Source organism: Symphalangus syndactylus, chromosome 13 (assembly GCF_028878055.3).
Source record: "Symphalangus syndactylus isolate Jambi chromosome 13, NHGRI_mSymSyn1-v2.1_pri, whole genome shotgun sequence".
Lineage (NCBI taxonomy): Eukaryota > Metazoa > Chordata > Mammalia > Primates > Hylobatidae > Symphalangus > Symphalangus syndactylus.
The window spans coordinates 26,666,174-26,682,798 of record NC_072435.2 but is presented as its reverse complement, the minus strand read 5'-3'; the positions used below and the strand labels follow the sequence as shown (position 1 = coordinate 26,682,798).

Sequence of the window (16,625 nt, the reverse complement as noted above, 5' to 3'; positions counted from 1 at the left end):
GCACCCTCAAATAGAGTCCTCCTTGTTGCCCTCAGGGGCTGTTCCTCCCCAAGGCTTTCCTCCTACCAGAAAGAGCAACACCATCCACCTAGCAGTTCAAACCAGAAACCTTGGAATCTAACTTCTCCTCCACTTCCAATTCATTTTCATTTCCAGCTCTCAGACTTTTTAACTCCTAAATATCTCGTGAAGACGCCTTCTCTGTGGCCCCAGTCACCCCCACCTCATGTCTGGATCACTGGAGCAGCCCCCACCTCTCCTTGGCCTCTCTCCACTGTAGCCCATTCTCTACATACTAGCAGGATTTGTTTTATTTTATTTTATTTTTTTAGGAGACAGGATCTCACTCCAAGGCCCAGGCTGCAGTGCAGTGGTATGATGTCAGCTCAGTGCAACCTCCGCCTCCCTGGTTCAAGCGATTCTTCTGCCTCAGCTTCCCAAGTAGCTGGGATTACAGGCATGCACCACCACACCCAGCTAATTTTTGTGTTTTTAGTATAGACAGGGTTTCACCAGGTGGCCAGGCTGTTCTCCAACTCCTGACCTCAAGTGATCCACCCGCCTCGGCCTCCCAAAGTGCTGGGATTACAGGCGTGAGCCACTGAGCCCGGCCAAGGACTTAGGTTTTAAAGTGTGTCAGATTGGGTTACTCCTCTGCCCAGAATCCTTTAGTGGCTCCCTGTTGCCATTGAGACAAAATCCAATTCCTTGTCAAAACCTCAGAGGTTCCACAGGTCTGGCCTTTGCTGACCTCACCAGCAGCCTTGTCCCGTACCCCTTTCCTCCTTGATCTTGCCACCCTGCGGTTCTTCTGAGGCCTTTCCGCCTTCCTCGCATTCATCATGATAGTTCTTGCCCTCTCTAGGGTCTTGATTCACATTGTTTCCTGCCTAGAATAATATTTTCTCCTTTTTTTTTGTCTAGTTAACTGTATTTTGATTTCCCCTGAGTAGCCATTACATCTATTAACCCCATTAATCCCCTTGACAAGTCTGCAAGGCTGGCACTGTATTGACTTTACTGACTCTACCTCTCCCTCAGGCCTCTTGCTGCTTTCCAGCCCCAGTGGCCTCCTTATTTGGTCCCTGGAACATGCAAGTCTCAGTCCCATTTCCAGGCCTTTGCTGTGCTTCATACTTGAAATGACTTTCCTCTGAACATCACAAACCCACCTCTCTCTCATTGCACAGATCCCAGATCAAATGTCTCCTTCTTTAACTACCCCTCTCTCCCTGTTTGACATTGCCCAATTTCACCTTGTTCACTGAGCTCATCTGGACCTAATGTTAACTCTTTTTTTTTTTTTTTTGAGTTTCGCTCTTGTTGCCCAGGCTGGAGTCCAATGGTGCGATGTCGGCTAACTGCAACCTCCTCCTCCCGGGTTCAAGCGATTCTGCTGCCTCAGCCTCCCGAGTAGCTGGGATCACAGGCATGCGCCACCACACCTGGCTCATTTTGTATTTTTAGAAGAGACAGGGTTTCGCCATTTTGGCCAGGCTGATCTCGGGCTCCTGACCTCAGGTGATCCACCTGCCTCAGCCTCCCAAAGTGCTAGGATTACAGGCGTGAGCCACCGCGCCCAGCCATTAACTCATTTTTTCATTTGGTTTTGCCTTTCCTACCTGAAAGGGAAGCTCCTTTTGAGCATGTACTCATTCTTGTTCACAGGTCTATTTCCCTTTGTTGATTTGTTCATTCAGCAAATATTTATTGAGTGCTTACTATTTTGTCATGTATTTTCAAGGCACTGTAGAGATCCCAATGAAGAAATCAGAAGAGACAAAAAGTTTGTATAGTACTCACATGGAACTTACATTCTAGTGGACAGTAAAAGAAAACCTTTTCTCTGTCTCTCTCTCTTTTTTTTTTTTTTTGTTTGAGATGGAGTCCTGGAGTGCAGTGGCAAAATCTTGGTTTACTGCAGCCTTCGCCTCCTAGGTTCAAGCAATTCTCGTGCCTCAGCGTCCCAAGTAGCTGGGACTACAAAGGCGTGTGCCACCATGCCTGGCTAATTTTTGTATTTTTAGTAGAGATGGGGTTTCGCCATGTTGGCCAGGCTGGTCTCAAACTCCTGACCTCAAGTGATTGCCTGCCTCAGGCTCCCAGGGTGCTGAGATTATAGGCGTGAGCCACTGCGCCCGGCCAGAAAACTGTTTCTCTACTCCCAACATTTCTGACACTACATGTATGGGATTCTACCTCCTGCCCCCATACTAACCAGTTCTCCAACTCTCTGGGACACCAGTTGAGTGTCCTATAATTAATTCAGTTCTAAAATCAACAACCCAGAGTTAGCGTCGCACTACACAGGTTTTAAGAGCTCAGGCCCACAAGACTGCCCCCACTTCAGACACCAGTCGCAAGTCCGGGGCTCCTGCAACCTGCAGCCCCCAGCTCAGTAATTTGCTAGAATAGCTTGAATAACTCAAGGAAACATATTTACTGGTTTATTATAAAGGAAATTGTGAAGGAAATAGGTTAATAGCCAGATGAAGAGGTAGATAGAGTCAGCTCCAGAAGGGTCCCAAGTGCAGAAGTTTCTGTCTCCATGTGAGTTGGGATGCAGCAGCCTATCAGTGTGTGGATGCATTCACCAGCCTGGAAGCTCTGCAAACCCCATAGTTCAGGGATTGTTCTGGAGGCTGCATCATGTAGGCGTGATCACTTATTAACTCAGTCTCCACCCCTTTTTCCCTCCCCAAGGACTGGAGCGGGGGCGGGTGAGGCCAAAAGCTCCAAGCTTCTAATCATAGCCTAGTCTTGCTGGTGACCAGCGCTCAGCCAGGAGACCACCAAGAGTCACTTGAGTAGAACAAACGATGCTGCTGTTATCACCCAGGAAATTCAAGGGATTAGGAGCTCTATGTAAGACGCTTCTGTTGCCCACATCATTCCAGAAAGTACAAGGGTTTAAGACTGTCAGAAACCAGGGACAGATGCCAAGTATGTATTTCTTACTATGTCACAGACAATAAGAAAACAAAGTAAAATACGAAATATGGTAATATGTGTGATGGAGAAGATAAGCAGAGAAATGGAATATGGGGCCGGGGGAAGTAGCAGTAGGATCTTTGGAGAAACCCTCACTGAGAAAGTGACGTTTGAATAAAAACTTGAAGGGGATGACGGCATGAGCCATTATGGATATTTGCGTGAAGAGTGTTCCAGGTGGCCAGGCGAGATGACTCATGCCTGTAATCCCAACACTTTGGGAGGCCGAGACGGGTGGATTACCTGAGGTCAGGAGTTCGAGACCAGCCTGGCCAACATGGTGAAACCCTGTCTCTACCAAAAATACAAAAATTAGCCTGGCATGGTAGCACATGCCTGTAATCCCAGCTACTCAGGAGGCTGAAGCACGAGAATTGCTTGAACCCAGGAGACGGAAGTTGCAGTGAGCTGAGATAGTGCCATTGCACTCCGGCCTGGGCAACAGAGTGAGACTCTGTCTAAAAAAGGAAAAAAAAAACTGTTCCAGGCAAAACTTTAAAAAGGGAAAAGCCCTGAGGCGGGAGTGCCAGGCACGTGGGAGGACAGCCAGGAGGACATCCAGGAGGCCAGTGTAACTGGAACAAGGCCTTAGGAAGTGAATACACAGTGAAGTCAGAGACCATGGGGACCAGATGGTGCCGCTGGCTGCTGTAAAGTCTAGACTCACCTCTGTAAGAGATGAGGGTCGGCTGGGCGTGGTGGCTCACACCTGTAACCCCAGCACTTTGGGGGACCGAGGCTTGAGCTTGAGAGGTCAAGGCTGCAGTGAGCCATGATTACATCACTGCAGTCCAACCTGGGCTACAGAGTGAGACCCTGACTCAAAAAAAAAAAGGGCAAGGTGTAGTGGCTCGTGCCTGTAATTCCAGCACTTTGGGAAGCCGTGGCAGGTGGATCACATGAGGTCAGGAGTTCAAGACCAGCCTGGCCAACGTGGTGAAACCCTGTCTCTCCTAAAAATAAAAAATTAGCTAGGCGTGGTAGCAGGCACCTATAATCCCAGCTACTTTGGAGGCCGAGGCAGGAGAATCGCTTGAACCCGGGAGGCGGAGGTTGCAGTGAGCTGAGATCGCGCCATTGCACTCCAGCCTGGGCAAAAAGAGTGAAACTGCATCTCAGAAAAAAAAAAAAGAGATGACGTGAGCCATGACTGCACCACTGCAGTCCAGCCTGGGCTACAGAGTGAGACCCTGTCACAAAAAAAAAAAAAAAAGAAAGAAAGAAAAAGAAAAAAGAAAGAAAAGATGAGCGTCATGGGTGGCTTTTGAGCCAAGCAAGAGCAGGTCATGATTTGATTTCCATGGCTACTGTATGGCTAAGAGACTGGGGCAAGGTGGAAGCAGGCATCGCTGTGAGGTGCTGCAGTAATCCAGGGACGAGATGCAGCCCTGGGGAACAAGGTCGCGAGGAGCAGTGGCTCTAGATATGTCTTGAAGGTAGAATCAGGGGATTTGCTGATGGTTCAGAATGTTGGATGAGAGGAGGAGAGAGGCCAAGAGTAACTACAGTGGCACTGTCCAGTCGAACCCTCTGCCATGTTGGAAATATTCTAGATCTGCACCGTCCAGTAGCGCAGCACCAGCCACGGGTGGCCGTGAAGCACGTGAAAGGTGACCTGTGCAACTGAGGAACTGAATCCATAATCTTAGGTAGCTCTTCAGGCAAGAAACGGTGTCAAAAAAATAAATAAATAAATAAGAAAAAATCAACTCAGGTAGCTTTAATTACTTTAACATTACATAGTTCCTGCTCTGTGACAACAGAATCATAGAGGCCTATGTGAGTATTCTTACCTGTGGATCACTCTTAACTCTTTGTGTACTTGACTAAGAGCTCCTTGAAGGCAAGCTTCTTAACTGTTTCTATACTTGCAGACTTGGCAGAGTGTGTGGCTTTCAATAGGTACTTGGTGAATGTTTTGGTGACTGATGAATCAAAGAATGCATGAATGGGAGAAAAATGTTTTAGACTTCCATGTGGTAGTGGCTAGTGATGGACAGTTACAGCTCTAGCATTTTTTGGCCTGAGCAGCTGGGAGGATGAAGTTCTGTTTACTGAGATAGACTGATGGAGGAGCAGGTTTCACCGGGATTAGCAGGGAGGAAGGCAAGAAGATATTAGGAGTCTGGTTTGAGATGCCTATTAGGCATCCAAGTGGAAATGTCTTGGAGGCAGTTGGATATACAAGCCTGGAATTTAAGGGCGAGGTTTGGTCTGAAGATCTGTTTGGGAGTCCCGTCTCCATACATGGAGCATGAATGAAGTATTCAGAGCCATAACACTGGAGGCACAAGGGAAATGGGTATAGATGGGTAAGAGACGAGGATGAGAGGATCCAGGAAAGAAAACAAGGTGGAGGAAAGCAAGGTAACTGTAGCTTTCTGAAAGCCAAGTAGCTGTGCTTGGTGGCTCACACCTGTAATCCCAGCACTTTGGGAAGCCGAGGCTGGTGGATCACTTGAGGTCACAATTTTGAGACCAGCCTGGCCAACATGGTGAAACCCCGTCTCTATTAAAAATGCAAAAATCAGCTGGGTGTGGTGGCACATGCCTGTAATCCCAGCTACTTGGGAGGCAGAGGCAGGAGAATTGCTTGAACCTGGGAGGCAGAGGTTGCAGTGAGCTGAGTTCACACCACTGAACTCCAGCCTGGGCGACAGAGCAAGACCCCGTCTCAAAAAAGAATAAAAGGAAGTCAAGTAAAGAAAGCATTTCAAGGAGGAGTGATCAACTGTGTCAGACACAGCCAAATCAGGAAATAGGGCTGAAAATTGGCTATTGGTTTTAGCAACGTGGTTATCATTGATGAACTTGACAAGGGCAGTTTCTATGGAGAACTAGGGGAAAGCATGACCATCTGATTGGCTTGGGTTTAAGAGTTAATGGAAGTCAACATCATTAGTCATTAGGGAAGGGCAAATCAAAACCACAATGAAATGCCACTTCACACCTGCGAGGAAGGCTGTAATCAAAAAGTCGGGTAATACAAAATGTAGCAAGGGTGTAGAGAAATTAGGACCCTCATACATTGCTGGTGGGAATGTAAAATGGTACAGTCCCTGTGCAAAACAGTCTAGCAGTTCCTCAAAAAAATTAAACATAGAATTAACATAGGACCCGGCAATTCAATTTCTAAGTATATACCCAAGAAAATTAAAAAGCTGTGCTCACACCAAAACTTGCACACGAATATTCATAGTAGCATCACTCATACAGCCAAGAGGTGGAGACATCCCAAATGTCCATCAACTGATAAATACATAAACACAATGCAATATAGCCATACTGTGGAATATTATTTGGCCATAAAAAGGAATGAATCAGTGATACATGCAACAACATGGATGAACCTTGATATGCTAAATGAAAGAAGTCACAAAAAAAGCACATACTGCAGGATTGCATTGATATGAAATAGCCAGAATAGGTAAATCTATAAAGAGAAAGCAGATGAGCAGCTGCCCAGGTCTTAGGGGGATAAAGGGGTGAGAAAGGAGAAGTGAGCTGCCAATGAATATGGGGTTCCTTTTGTGGGGTGATGAAAATGTTCTAAAATTAGATTATGGTTGTGGCTGTGCAAACCTGTAAACTTACTAAAAGCCATTGACTTACACACTTCCTTTTTTTAGATGGAGTCTCATTCTGTCACCCAGGCTGGAGTGCAGTGGCACGGTCTCAGCTCACTGCAACCTCTGCCTCCCAGGTTCAAGCGATTGTCCTGCTTCAGCCTCCTGAGTAGCTGGGATTACAGGCACACGCCACCATGTCTGGCTAATTTTTTTTGTATTTTTAGTAGAGATGGGGTTTCACCATGTTGGCCACGCTGGTCTCGAACTCGTGACCTCAAGTGTTCTCCAAGCCTCAGCCTCCCAAAGTGCTGGGATTGCAGGTGTGAGCCACCGTGCCCAGCCAAATTGTACGCTTTGCATGAGTGAACTCTGTGCGGGATAAATTGGAGGCAAATATGGACAACTCTCCCAAGGAAATTTGCTATTAACAGAAATAGAAATGGAACAGTTGTTTACGGGGAAACTGAGGTCAAGAGTGGGGGTCTTAAAAATGGGAGAGTAACAATATGTTCAGATGCTGATGGGAAAGGCTCCGAAGGGAAAGGAGAATTGACGGAGGATCAGGTGGAAAGAGCTGCTGGAGTGAAGTCTTTGAGCAGACAAAGAGGACATAGGGTCTGGTGCCCTGATGGAAGAGGTTGGCATTGGCTTGGAGCACAGACAGGTCACCCTCAGCAACAGGAAGAAGGTGGAGTGTATGGACACAGGGGCAAGTGAGTGGGAAGACGTGGAGATGGGGACTCCAGCAAAAGTTTTCTTTTTTAACCCCTATTTTCTCAGTGAGATAGGAAGCCAGCTAAAAGGCTGGGGGAGGAGGTGCTGGAGGTTTGAGGAGAAAAGGGATGTGTTACCTTTCTAAGTAGACGGACCAGAAATAAAAGCACCATCTGCAGTACCTGACAGTGTGCGGCAGGTGGCAGGTGCTTCATAAGTACCCGCCAATGAGTTACGTAACCCTTACACCAACCCTGCCCCATGGGATTAATAATCCCTGTTTTCAAAAGAGGGAACCCCAGGTTCCAAGGAAGGAGAGTGTCTCGTCCAGGTTCAAACGGCTAGCACCCAGCACTGAGCCCAGCGTCCCCAATTCTCAATCATCCAGTCCCCTTAGTTCTCAAAAAGGAGGAGGCTGGGGGAAAATAAATAAAATTCTTTATTACATCCTGATCACACAGTAGAAATGGAGATTAAATAAGAACGAGGAGAAAGCAGGACCCTTTCCCCTCCACTCCTCACATCCCACACCCTGACCAATAAATACCCTCCCTAGAGACCCAGAAGTCCCAGTCCCAATATAGTCCAGACTGAAGAATCTTGGGCTGACCCCCTCGTTTTGCAGAGGAGGGAAACTGAGGCCCAGAGAACCACCCAGCAAGTTCGTGGCTCGGGGCCCTGCGGGTCTCCTCTGGCCTCCCTTGAAGACCCTTGAGGCGGCATCCGCGTGGCTGGACTCACACCTGGACGCGGTAGCCCCCGGTCCGCCGCCGGCAAAGCCTCCGCACGCCCACCCAGTACAGCGTCAACATGACTACCCAGTAGCCCACGTAGGCGCCGGCCCCCGCGGCCAAGTGGTAGGCCTCGGCTGCGCGGGAAGGGCCGCTCCAGTCGGTCCGGGCCTCGTGCGCCACGCTGCGGACCAGGCCCCCAAGCAGCAGCAGCGCCCAGAGCGCCAGGGGCAGCAGAGGGACGTAGTTAGCGGCCAGCTTCCGCCGGCCCGAGGTGCCCCAGCCACTCTGGTTCATGGTGACTAGCGCCAGGAACTTGGCGGGCAGGAGGCCACACATGTAGAGGGGAGCGTAGAGCGACAGCAGCACCATGCGCAGGCAGCCCCGCAGCCAGGCCGCGAAGGCCGCCTTGGCCAGTGCCACGCCCTGCACGCATAGCAGCACCCACAGCAGCGCCCACGGGCGGCCCGCGTAGAACAGACGCAGCACGGTGGCCGCCACGAAGAAGGGGAACAGGCCGGAGACCACCGCCTCGTAGGTCATCCACGCATGGTGCCGGTGCCACCAGAGCGCGTTGTACAGCCACTCACGGAAGTACGACTTGGACCAGCGTGTCTGCTGGCTCAGCCACCGCAGGAAGGACGAGGGCGTCTCTGAGTAGCAGCGGGACCTGGAGGTGTACCTGCACGGGGGCGAGGAATGAGGGCATCATCGCGTGCTGCCTGGGGCCTGGGCAGGATTCTGGAGGCAGAAAATGACCACTGTGGATGGCCACTGGGGGCGAGTTTCTTAACCTCTCTAGGCCTCAGTGTTTTCATGTGTAGAATAGGGTGGATAACGGTTCCTAGGCCTGGACGCGGTGGCTCACTCCTGTAATCCCAGCACTTTGGGAGGCTGAGGGATAAGGAGTTCAAGACCAGCCTGGGCAACATAGCAAGACCCCATCTCTACTAACTAAATAAATAAATAAATAAGCACCAATGGGTGGGATGCAATGGCTCATGCCTGTTATCCCAGCACTTTAGGAGGCTGAGGTAGGGGGATCACTTGAGGCTAAGAGTTCGAGATCAGCCTAGGCAACATAGTGAGACCGCATCTCTAAAAAAAAAAAAAAAAAAAAATTAGCCGGGCGTAGTGGCCTGTAGTCCCAGCTGTTTGGGAGGCTGAGATGGGAGAATCACTTGAGCTCAGGAGTTTGAGGCTGCAGTGAGCCGTGATCATGCCCCTGCACTCCAGCCTGAGCCTGAGCAACACAGCAAGACTCTATCTAAAAAAAAAAAAAAAAAAAAAAAGGCTCTCATAAGACAAGGATACTGTAAGGATTGAATGAAGATTAAATGTCAAGCGCTTAGAACCAGTAGATAGTATTTGCTCAATAAATGTTAGCTACTACTGTTTTTACTATGACTAATACCATTACTATTGCTGTTACTAATATCATGTTGGTTACTGACACTATTACTAGTACTATCACTAACATATTACTAATACTACCATGCTTACTATTACTGGCAGGCCGTATAGTGAGGAGCAAGATGGGCGTGGTTGCTACCCAGGGTAGTCTACGTATTAGAACTTCTCAAGGGAACCATCAGGCCTCCTTCCTGTTTTGTGGCAGACATCATTAATCAATCCCTGCATGGTTTCCAGCCAAGCCCACACAAGACTAGGATCCTGGGCATTACTTGACAGTGTCCAGTCTCCTTCCCCTGTGTCATTTGGCATCCTCAGTGGCCTCTCTGCTTCCGATCTTGCCTTTTGTAGTCTGTACTCAAAACAGCTGCCAGAGGGACCCCATTACAACGTGTCACTTCTCTGCTTAAAACCCTCCCATAGCTCCCTCATCTTAGTCAGAGTCCTTAGACCTATAAGTCTTTCATGAGTGGACCCCTCCTTAACTCTCCATATTACTCTCCTAATACTCCCCCAGTTCAGTGCTCCAGCCACACTATTCTCAGCCTTGAGCCCCATCCTACCTCAGGCACTCCACTTAACACTTCAGCCCCCACCCCAAAATTTCCTATCTACCCCCCTGCCTGGCATTATTTATCTCCATAACACATATCATGAACATACTGTATGTTCTACTTATTTATTTCTTGTGTGTCTCCCCAACTGATGTAATCAATTGGTGCCCTGTCTGCCTATTGCTGTATCCCCGCAGCTTAAACATTCTAGGCACCGAGTGAATATTTATTGAGTGAATTAATGCATGGATTCCCTTGGATTATCCCAAGTTCCCTCTGGGTCTTTCAGTGGACCTGGCTTTGCAAAAATCACTCTCCCCTGAACTTCACTTGGTCTAGGTCATCCTCCCCTGAGTCTCATGGAATTACTTGTCTTCTCTTGAAGAACTTACTAGAGTTCAGGTGCTCCTCTTCTCTCACTTGATTCTTTCTCCACGGCTCTCTCACTAGTTAGATCTCACTCTATCCATTTGTCTCTTGCCCTTCCTACTTCACTCCCCACTGTGCTACCTTGGTCTCCATGGCAGAACCAACTCACCCTATCTCATTTCTAGGTGGAATTCTCTACCCTCACCTTGCCTGTCTTGGTAGAGTTCACTGCATTCCATGGCTCAATGCAAATGCCAGCCTTGTCCCTTATAGTATCTTCCCCTCTCCCCTAATATCTCACTTGGTAGAGTCCATTGGCTCAATGCAAATGGCCCCTCTGCCCATTATGGTATCCTCCTCTCTCTTCTAAAGTCTCACTTGATAGAGCCCATTGTCTGGTGAGTTACTTTGGATTTGGAGAACTCTCAGCATGCACACACGCTAGGATATTCACTGGCCTCCACACATACCCGACCACTTGGTCCCCTCAACTTACTTGGTAGCATAACCCATGCTGAGCATGCGGTTGGTGAGGTGCCGGTCGTCCCCAAAAGTACAGTGGGTGCCCAGGAACTTCTGGTTGTACCAGGCCTCAAGAAACTGCTGCAAGAGGTTGTTCCTATATAGGCCTGGGTGGAGGGGAGGTGTGAAAGAGTGTCAGCCTCTGCTGTCACCAACACCAACTCCAATGCTGTTTCCAGCCCCAACCCCACTCCAGTTCCAACCCCATCCTCAGTCATCATAATCTCAATCTCAGCACTATCTCCAATCCCATCTCCAGCCCCAATCCTGTCCTCAACCTCATACCCACTCCAACTTGCCTGTCATTGAACTACACCCACTGTGAGTGCAAACCTGCCCACCCCAGTCTCATCAGCAATCCCATATCCACTCTCAGCCCCATCCAAAACCCACTGCAACCTCAAACCTGGCTCCAACTCTGTCTTTGACTCCAAGCCTATCCCATCTTCTTCCCCAGCCCCAGCCCCAATCGTCATCCATATCCTTTCTCCAACCTCACTCCCCACACCAAACTCAGCTCGAGCCCAAGCAGCATCCTCACCGCCAGCTTCCAGTTTTATCCCATCCCCAACTCCTGCCCTGCTGCATCTTTGTTCCCAACCCCAGTCACATCCTCAGCCCCATCTGGCTTCCCTTCTCCCTTTCCACCCCATCCACGGCCCTCCCAATCTCTGCCGCTGCTTACCTAGAGGACCGCTGATGCAGGACACACAATGGAAGTAGCTCTGACAAGCCCGCTCCACATTGAAGGCTACCCAGTATCGCAGGCTGCTTAGGAAGCTGACCCAGGAGTCCAGAGGGTTAAGGATCCGCACGTCCCCACCAACAGCCCCTACCCGGGGGTCCTCGTCCAGTACCTGCACGAGCTCCAGCAGTGCCATGGGGTCCAACCTTGTGTCCGAGTCACAGACCTGTGAGGTGGAAGGGGCCAGGATCAGCACAGACCCCCGCATCAGGCTGATGCTTGAGAGGAGGGCACCAAGGGGTGCAATGCAGCTGGGGCACTCTGCAACCGATCTGAACGTAATTTTGAGTTTTTTTAGTCATTTTCAATGTGTAATCACAGTTTAACATGTACTCCAAGATGCACATCCTCGTATGAACATGAACAATAAGACATATACCATCTCCTCTGGTGTGTGAGTGAGACCCCTAACTTGCTACTAAGCAATAGAATATGGCAGAAGTTATGGGATATAACTGCCATGATTATATTACCTAATATGGAAATGGTGAATAAGTTTTGCAATGTAATCAAGTCCCCAAATCTCTTGATTATAAGTTAATCAAAGGGGGATTATCCTGGGTGGGCCTGACCTAATCAGGAGAACCCTTTAAAAGCAGATCTAGAAGTCAGAGAGTCTCCTTGCTGGCCTTGAAGAGGCAAGCTACTGCTACCATGAGTTCTGTGGCTGCAAGAAAGTGAATTCTGTCAACCAACAAATACATAAGCTTGAAAGATAACCCCAAGCCTTAAAAAAGACCCAGCTCCAGCTGACACCTTGATTGCAACCTGGTGGTATCCTGAAAAAAGGACACAGTTGAGCTGTGCTGACTCTTGGCTTATAGAAACTATGAGATAATAAATGTGTTTTGTTCAAGCTGCCAAACATATGGTAACTTGTTATGCAGCAGTGGGAAACTAATATAATGCATTAGAATTGCTACACTAGGCCGGGTGTGGTGGCTCAGACCTGTAATCCCAGCACTTTGGGAGGCTGAAGTGGGCAGATAACCTCAGGTCAGGAGTTTGAGACCAGCCTAGCCAACATGGTGAACCCTGTCTCTACAAAAATACAAAAATTAGCCAGGCATGTTGGCAAGTGCCTGTAATACCAGCTACTGGAGAGGCTGAGGTGGGAGAATCACTTGAACCCAGGAGGCAGAGGTTGCAGTGAGCCGAGATTGAACCACTGCACTCCAGCCTGGGCAAAAGAGTGAGATTCCATCTCAAAACAAACAAAAAAAGAAGATTGCTACACCAAATGGGATGGATGAATGAGTAAATAAATGAAATTAATCTGTATATTGAATACATAGATAGATGGCTGAATGGATGAACAAAAGAATCTCAACAATGAAGGAGGGGAAAGGAAGGAGGGAAGAAGGAAAGAAGAAAGGGAACAAATCTCCACATTTAATAGATAAATGAATGAATAAATGAGTAAATGATCTCCATATTGGATGGATAGATGGCATATCCATGAGTGAGTGAAGAAAAAGAATTTCTACACTGAATGAAGTAAGGAAGAACTTTTATTTATTTATTTATTTATTTATTTGAGACAGAGTTTTGCTCTTGTTGCCCAGGCTGGAGTGCAATGGTGGGATCTTGGCTCACCGCAACCTCCGCCTCCCGGGTTCAGAGGATTCTCCTGCCTCAGCTTCCCAAGTAGCTGGGATTATAGGCACTTGCCACCATGCTCGGCTAATTTTTGTATTTTAGTAGAGACAGGGTTTCACCATGTTGGCCAGGCTAGTCTAGAACTGGTGACCTCAGGTGATCCGCCCACCTCAGCCTCCCAAAGTGCCCGGCTGGAAGGGCTTAATTTTACATTGAATGGATGGATAACTGAGTCAGTGGATGAATGGATGAATGAACAAATGAATCTCTATATTGAATGGATGGATAGATGAATGGATGAGTCAAGAATGAGTGAAATTGTCTCTTCCTGGAATGCGTAGGTGAATGAAGAAAGGAAAGAATGCCTCTACACTGAATGGATAAATAAATGAATAAATGAACGAATGATCTCCATATTGGATAAAGGGATAGATGGACGGATGAAAGAATGAGTGAAGGAAAGAATCTCTCCACTGCATGGATGAATGAATAAAGAAAGGGAGAGAGTCATTCAAATCTGTACATTGAAGGAAAGACCCCAGGAAAGTGGGATTCGGGTGTTCGGGTCACGAGTGGGCTGAAGGCGCCTCTACTCACCTGCACGTAGTCCACCGAGTCTCCGAGCGCCTTGAAGGCCGTGTACATGACCTCGCGCTTGCCGCCCCAGCGCTGCGCCACGCACACGCACCTGCGAGTCCTCACCAGCGCCTCCACCGCCAGCCGCCCGGGATCCTCTGCCTCCACCTCCCGGTAGGCTCCGGCACCCACTGCGCCCGCCGCCGCGGGTTCCCAGGGCTGGTGGTAGTTGCCGTCCCACACGTACGTGGCGGGGTCCTCGTCAGCGAAGACCTCCCGGAACATGTCGACCATGTAGAGGTCCTCGGCGCGGTTGCCATCCACCACCATGAGGACGCGCAGCCGCGCACGCGGGTACAGCAGGGCGCGGGCGGACGCCAGGCACTGGCGCAGGTACGCGGGGTCCTCCTGGTAGGCGGAGATGGTCAGCGCCACGCTACGCGCAGTGGCTGCATCCAGGGGCCCCCGCGCCGCCGCGCGCCGCGCCGCCGCCGCCACCCGCCGGTGCTCCAGGTACGCGAAGAGGCTCTGCGCCACCAGGTGCGCTGAAAGGAAGGCCCCGTAGAGGCCGAAGGCCAGGAGGCCGTAGCGATCGGAGGCCAGCGGCACCCCGGCGGCGTAGGCCCAGGTCATGAGGCCCAGGATGAGCAGGGCGAAGGCGATGGTCAGCACCCTCCGGGACAGGCCGGAGCAGCGGCGGGCTGCAGGAGTGGGCTTGGGCGCGTCCTGCTGGGAGCGAGAGGGGAAAGGAAGGGGCATAAGTCCCGGGGGCATGAGCCTCCTCCAATAGAAGATTACGAAATCCCTTCCTTCCTTCCCTCCTTCCCTTCTCCTCCCCTCCCTCCCTTTCTCCCTTCCTCCGTCCTTCCTTCTCTTTCTTTATCTCTCTCTCTTTCTGTGTCTGTCTCGCTCTCTCTCACTCTCTCTCTCTCGCTCGCTCTCGCTCTCCCTTTCTCTCTCTCCTTTCTTTTTTTTTTTTTTTTTTTTTCCTTTTGAGACAGGGTCTCACTCCAGCCTAGTGTCGCCATCTGGGCTCACTGCAGCCTCAGCTTCCCAAGCTCAGGCTCAGCCTCCCACCTCAGCCTCCCAAGTAGCTGGGACTACAAAGCGTGTGCCACAACTCCTGGCAAATTTTTAAATTTTTGGTAGAGCCGGGGGTCTCCCTACATTACCTAGGCTGGTCTGGAACCCCTGGGCTCCAGTGACATGCCTGCCCCGGCCTCCCTAAGTGCTGGGGTTACAGGCATGAGCTACCTCGCCGGCCCCAAAATTATTTTCATTAACGAAAATAATTGGAGCAAATAGCTATCTAGGCTTCATGCTGATTAGATTCCTTCTTTTAATTATTATTTATTTATTTTTATAGACAGGGTCTTGCTCTGTCGCCTAGGCTGGGGTGCAGTGGCACCATCATAGTTCACTGTAGCTTCTAACTCCTAGGCTCTGGCGATCCTCTCACCTCAGCCTCCCAAGTAGCTAGGACAACAAGGCTGGAGTCACAACGCCTTGCTAATTAAAAAAAAAAAAAAAAAAACAATTAGAGGAGAGGTCTCACTATGTCACCCCAGTCTCCCAAAGTGCTATGAATACAGGCATGAGCCACCAAGCCCAGCCTGATTTTGTTCCTTCCAATACAGCTTTTTTCCACGTTTTGAAATCTCTTAAATTCATGAGGATGATTGCATGCGATGGAGTGCCACAATTAATTACTAGGGCGTTTTCCTCCTCTTTCTTAGTGGCACATACAATGAGGATTTATCTCCCAATCAAAGGTTTTTTAGGGCTGAGACAGTAATAATAATAACACGTACTAAAAAACCAAAATGCTATGTACCAGTCCCTGCTCTAAGCCTTTAAGATGAATGAATTTATTTTAATCTTTACAACAGCGCTGTAAGGTAGGTACTGTTATTATTATCCGCATTCTACAGATGAGGCAACTGAGTCACACAGAGGTTCAGCAATTTGCCCAAGGTCATCCCTGGAAAGCAGAGGAGACTGGATTTGAACCCTAGGAATCAAATCGCTAAACCTCAACCTTTAGCCCTCAGGAGAGCCCTAGGGGACAGATAGTGCTTGCTGCCACCATGCAGGTGGCCAAACTGAGGACTGATTGGCCAGAAGGAGTGGCTTGCATTGCACAAGATCGGCAGCCCACGGCGGAGGACTCTTCTCTCTGACTTTCCAGAGGCATAGCCTGGTTCTCCTTTCCCACTGCCCAACTCCCCAGCAGAACCAGGTGCCCCAGTAAATGTTGCTGGAAGAGCCGAGAATCAGAGGAAAAAGTACTTTCTGTGTGCCAGACACTACTGTACAACAACCTTAATATATATATATATATAAATTTTTTTTAATTGAGACAGGGAGCCAGACACTGTGGCTCACGCCTGTAATGCCAGCACTTTGGGAGGCAGAGGCGGGTGGATCACCTGAGGTCAGGAGTTCGAGATTAGCCTGGCTAACATGGTGAAAGCAAAATACAAAAATTAGACAGGCTTGGTGGTGCACGACTGTAGTCTCAGCTCCTCAGAAGGCTAAGGCAGGAGAATTGCTTGAACCCCTGAGGTGGAGGTTGCAGTGAGCCAAGATGGCACAACTACACTTCAGCCTGGGTGACAGTGCGAGACTCCATCTCGGAATAATAATAATAATAATAATAATAATAATAATAATAATAATAATTGAGACAGGGTCTTGCTCTGTTGCTCAGGCTGGTCTTGAACTCCCAGGCTCGAGCGATCCTCCTGCCTTGGCCCCCTAAAGTGCTGGGATTATAGGCGTGAGCTACTGCACCTGGTCTCTACAACAACCTTATAAGGCAGATACCTTTACTGTCTTCTGT

General features: G+C 49.2%; 1 protein-coding gene across 1 annotated transcript; it reads right to left on the bottom strand.

Annotated features, from left to right (window-relative positions):
- Positions 1-7,695: 7,695 nt before the first annotated feature.
- On the bottom strand, positions 7,696-14,719 carry HAS1 (hyaluronan synthase 1). Its single transcript, XM_055236691.2, has 4 exons — positions 13,805-14,719; positions 11,549-11,774; positions 10,838-10,970; positions 7,696-8,687 (listed from the first exon to the last, which is right to left on the bottom strand). The coding sequence occupies exons 1-4, from the start codon at positions 14,555-14,557 to the stop codon at positions 8,012-8,014; spliced, it is 1,788 nt and encodes a 595-aa protein (XP_055092666.1). The 5' UTR covers positions 14,558-14,719; the 3' UTR covers positions 7,696-8,011.
- Positions 14,720-16,625: the final 1,906 nt, after the last annotated feature.

Bases quoted from the DNA above. Each gene is read 5' to 3' on its own strand.
- HAS1 (XM_055236691.2), bottom strand. From the start codon at position 14,557: ATGCCCCCGGGACTTATGCCCCTTCCTTTCCCCTCTCGCTCCCAGCAG. The intron at 11,775-13,804 runs GTGAGTAGAGGC...TCCACCTCACAG, and splicing joins ACTCGGTGGACTACGTGCAG to GTCTGTGACTCGGACACAAG. The intron at 10,971-11,548 runs GTAAGCAGCGGC...CCCTCCACCCAG, and splicing joins CTGCATCAGCGGTCCTCTAG to GCCTATATAGGAACAACCTC.